Source organism: Nematolebias whitei, chromosome 16, assembly GCF_014905685.2.
Source record: "Nematolebias whitei isolate Nwh7 chromosome 16, NemWhi1, whole genome shotgun sequence".
NCBI lineage: Eukaryota > Metazoa > Chordata > Actinopteri > Cyprinodontiformes > Rivulidae > Nematolebias > Nematolebias whitei.
In genome coordinates, this window is record NC_056513.1 from 22,986,187 (window position 1) to 22,989,972 (window position 3,786).

The following is a 3,786-nucleotide window of genomic DNA, read 5'->3' on the forward strand; positions in this document are numbered from 1 at the left end:
GGATGCTGTTTGGGGATTTCGCTCCTAAATCTCAGATTATTCTTCCCTCAAGCTGCTCGGCAGCTTCTTTATCAGCAGGTTCGCCGGAGAAAGATACAAACCAAACACGAACAGTTCCTCAGAAGCGCCATTGTCGCACGTGCTGTCGGTCTGCCGCATTCATTATGCGCCGCTCGTGCGCGCTAAAACTCCTGGCGTTATCAGCGCCGAACACGCGGCTCTTCGCGCGCCCAGAGGCCGGGCAGCGGGAGCTCTGAGACGGGGGAGGCTCCCTGCCTTGGGTCGATGCGGGGAGGGAGGGGTGGAGTGTGTGTATGTGTGAGTGTGTGTGTGGGGGTGGGTGGGGGGTGGGGGGGGAGCAGTCAGTGCACGAGCAGGCTGGGAGTGGAAGAATCAGACCGGATATGACCGTGGAACAGTTCAGTCCAAGCAGCAGACGCGCTCTTTTACGCGGACACATTTGCACCTGCTGGTCCACGACTGTGACCTTTGACCTGTGAAAGTTGAAGGCGTTTAAAGCCACAGGGAGATACAGAACACGGACTCTTTCGAGATTTTCTGGAATTTGTGCCTATTTGTAAAGGGTGTTCTTATTTTCTTTCCATTTTTGGCCGTTTTAAGGCTTTGATTATTAGAGGTGAAACGAGCTGATGATGTCTGAATGTGCTGGGCTTACTGGTTTTTATTTAATGCTGCATCTGTGCAAAGTTGAGTTAAACTGCACTGAGACAAATACCACCAATAAATAAACAAATTAATAAATAAACCATCAAAAATACTCTAAAGAGGGAACATTGTGACAACTCTCTGTCCCATGGAAACATTAAAGTTTTACCTTAGTATCTGAACAACACACACACACACACACACACACACACACACACACACACACACACACACACACACACACACACACACACACACACACACTTGATCTAAAGCTGATCCAACTGAATAAAGATGAACAAAATCGTTTATTAGTCTAAAATCATGATGCAGCTGTAATTAAATTAGCTTAATCTCTTATAACCTTAAATTAACCTAACATTTCAGAGGAACACACTCAAAGAGTGAAACATTTGTCTCCAGGGAGCTGAAAAAACGTTGTTCCACCAAAACAGCATCAAATACTCATGAAAAAAGAACAACCAGATCATTTTTAGCTTCATCGTCTAAATACCAAATATATTCCTTTCAATCAGCTAAAAGATTCTGTTTTACAAGAATCAGAGTTCTCCTCGTGTTCTGATGGCTCAGCGTTTTAACGTGTGCGTACTGTGTGTGTGCAGGTGTGGTTCCAGAACAGACGAGCTAAATGGAGGAAGAAGGAAAACACAAAGAAAGGGCCGGGGCGGCCTGCTCACAACTCCCACCCGACCACGTGCAGCGGCGAGCCCATGGACCCCGAGGAGATCGCACGAAGGGAGCGCGAGCGGGCGGAGAAGAAGAAGCGAAAGCAGGAGAGGAAGCTGATGAAGGCGCAAAGCAAACTTCTCACGGGCGAAAGTTTCCACACGCCCGGAGGCTCGGAGAGCGACAGCGGGGTGTCGCAGTTCACCGACAGCGAGCAGCAGCCGTCGACCCTCGGCGGGAGCATCGGAGGACACCAAACTGATTCCAGCTGCGACCAAACGCGGCACGACTTCAGTCAGCTCCAAAACCACCCAAACCAAAGAACCGTGGGAGAAGCAGAGCAGGTTTCTCCAGGCAGCACGCACAGCTCCAGCCCTGGAGGTCCCAGGTCGTCGGCCCTGCAGAAACGGAACCCTTTCAGCGTGGAGAGCCTGCTGTCCGACAACATGCCGCGACGGAAATCTTCTCTGGACTATTCCTCGCTGCCTAATCAGAGGACTCTGGTGGGTAAAGGCCACTTCCTGCTTTACCCCATCACCCATCAGCCTTTGGGCTTTCTAGTGCCCCAAACCGCCCTGAAGGCCATACCGTGTCAGGACAACAGCAGACTGCAGAGTCCAGGTGAAAGAAGCCCGACGACCTCTGACCTCTCCAGCTTCGGCAGCAACTGTTTGAACTCGAACCACACGCAGCATCACAACAATCACATGAGCAGAACAGAAGGAAGTGACGTGGAGGAAGGAGGTGGGGACTGCAGGGACGGAACGCTCCCTGGCTCTCCTCCACCGAACACTGTGGCAGCCTCGAGCACGCCGTGCAGCGAGGCGAGCGACGAGAGGCCTCAGAAAGTTCAGACGGAGGCAGGAGCCCATGGCTGCCAAGCTGCCGAGCAGCGCGCAAAAGCAAAGGATGCAAGAGAAGAGCGAGCTTCTCCAGTCGTCTCCATGTGTCTGCAGGCAAACACAGAGTGCCGAGAAACACCCGGAACAGACGGAGAGGACGTGGACATGGACTAACACTTTCGAGGAGCAAATATAAAAACAAATACCAGGAACAGCAGAAACATTCCCAAAGCTCAGACACTCGAAAACATATCAGGAATCAGGAGACTTGATCCTCATCTATTTTTTAAATCACGAACAATCAAAGCTGTGCCCGCCCCCTTTTCCTTTCCTTTTTTCAGGCTTTCTTTTTACCCTTTTAATAACAGGTTTCTCTCTTTTTTATTTTATTTTATTTTTGTGAACAACTTGTAACTTCAATAAAAAAACAAAACACAACTTAACAACAAAAATCCTCAGATATTGTAAAACAAAACGAGACAAACAAAAAAAAAAGGGATATTTATATGTACACATTTTGATAAATAAAGTTATTGTTTTAATTGAGACGCTGTCTTTCAGGGGGCTAATTTTGGGGGTTAGTGCGGATCATGACAGCAGGAGTTTGGTCATGTTTCAGCAGAAACACCCCCCCTCTCTGTGTGTGTATGAGCCTGAGCTGGGGGCTCAAGTCCGCCTGGCTGTTTGTATTTATTGCTTTAACAAATTTATTCATTTGAAAAGGCCGAGCTGGAATGAGGTTAGTGGCCGCGGGCTGTAGGACCCTGCGCCTCCTGCTGAGTTTTGATATGAAAGTAATTATTTTCCCACTGGCTGCCGCGGGTCTCCAGGCAATTTTTTTCTCCTCCTCCTCCTCCTCCTTCTTCTTCTTCTTCTTTCCCCTCCTTCCTTCCAGCCCAAAGGGTTATTAGACATTACCGATTTCTAGTGATATGGAATCACATAAACTTCCTACAATAATAGAATTAGCATGAAAGGCAGGGGTGTCAAATTGAAATGGGAAAATAATAGCCGCGCCAGCTGCACCGGCCGTGTGTGTTTGACGCGCGCGGCCGCTGTGCGTGAGGGCGCATAGTGTATTGAGGAAGAGGAGGAGGAGGAGATGGTGGGAGATTCGTGAGGCGGAATTTTCATGAGCTGCCGGCTGTCAGACGGCCCTTGTAGCCGGCTATATTAAGATAGATGCTCGATGATATCCCTCATTGTTCTGTCGCTTATATTGATGTTGCCGTGTTATCGCCCTATTGATCATGTGTCGCACATAATAGGACAGGCGCGCGCCCGCCCGCCCGCCTGCGCCTTGTATTCTTTTTCTTTCTTGTGGGCCTCTCGTCATTTGTTCTAATAGGACTGAGATTCCCTCTGGGGGGGTGGTTGGGGGTGATAAAGATAAAGAAGAGAGGAGGAAAAAGGAGCGCACTGATGCGCGTTAATGTATTTTTTGATCAATTGTTTGTTTTTAGATGCAAAGGAGGGACTATTAAAGAGCCCCCATGCCTGTTTGAAAAAAAAAAAATTAATACACATCTATGCGCTCCTTCTTCCTCCTCTCTTCTTTATCTTTATCACCCCCTACCTTTATCACACACAA

The 3,786-nt window shown here is 48.7% G+C and overlaps 1 protein-coding gene across 1 annotated transcript in view; it reads left to right on the plus strand.

Moving 5' to 3' along the window:
* LOC119422957 (homeobox protein unc-4 homolog) overlaps nt 1-2,570 on the plus strand; it is a 10,996-nt gene extending 8,426 nt beyond the window's left edge. The window contains exon 3 of the mRNA XM_037690370.1: nt 1,290-2,570. Within this exon, the coding sequence (XP_037546298.1) occupies nt 1,290-2,369 (1,080 nt within the window). The 3' untranslated portion in view covers nt 2,370-2,570. The remainder of the gene's footprint in view (nt 1-1,289) is intronic.
* The last annotated feature ends 1,216 nt before the right edge of the window (nt 2,571-3,786 follow it).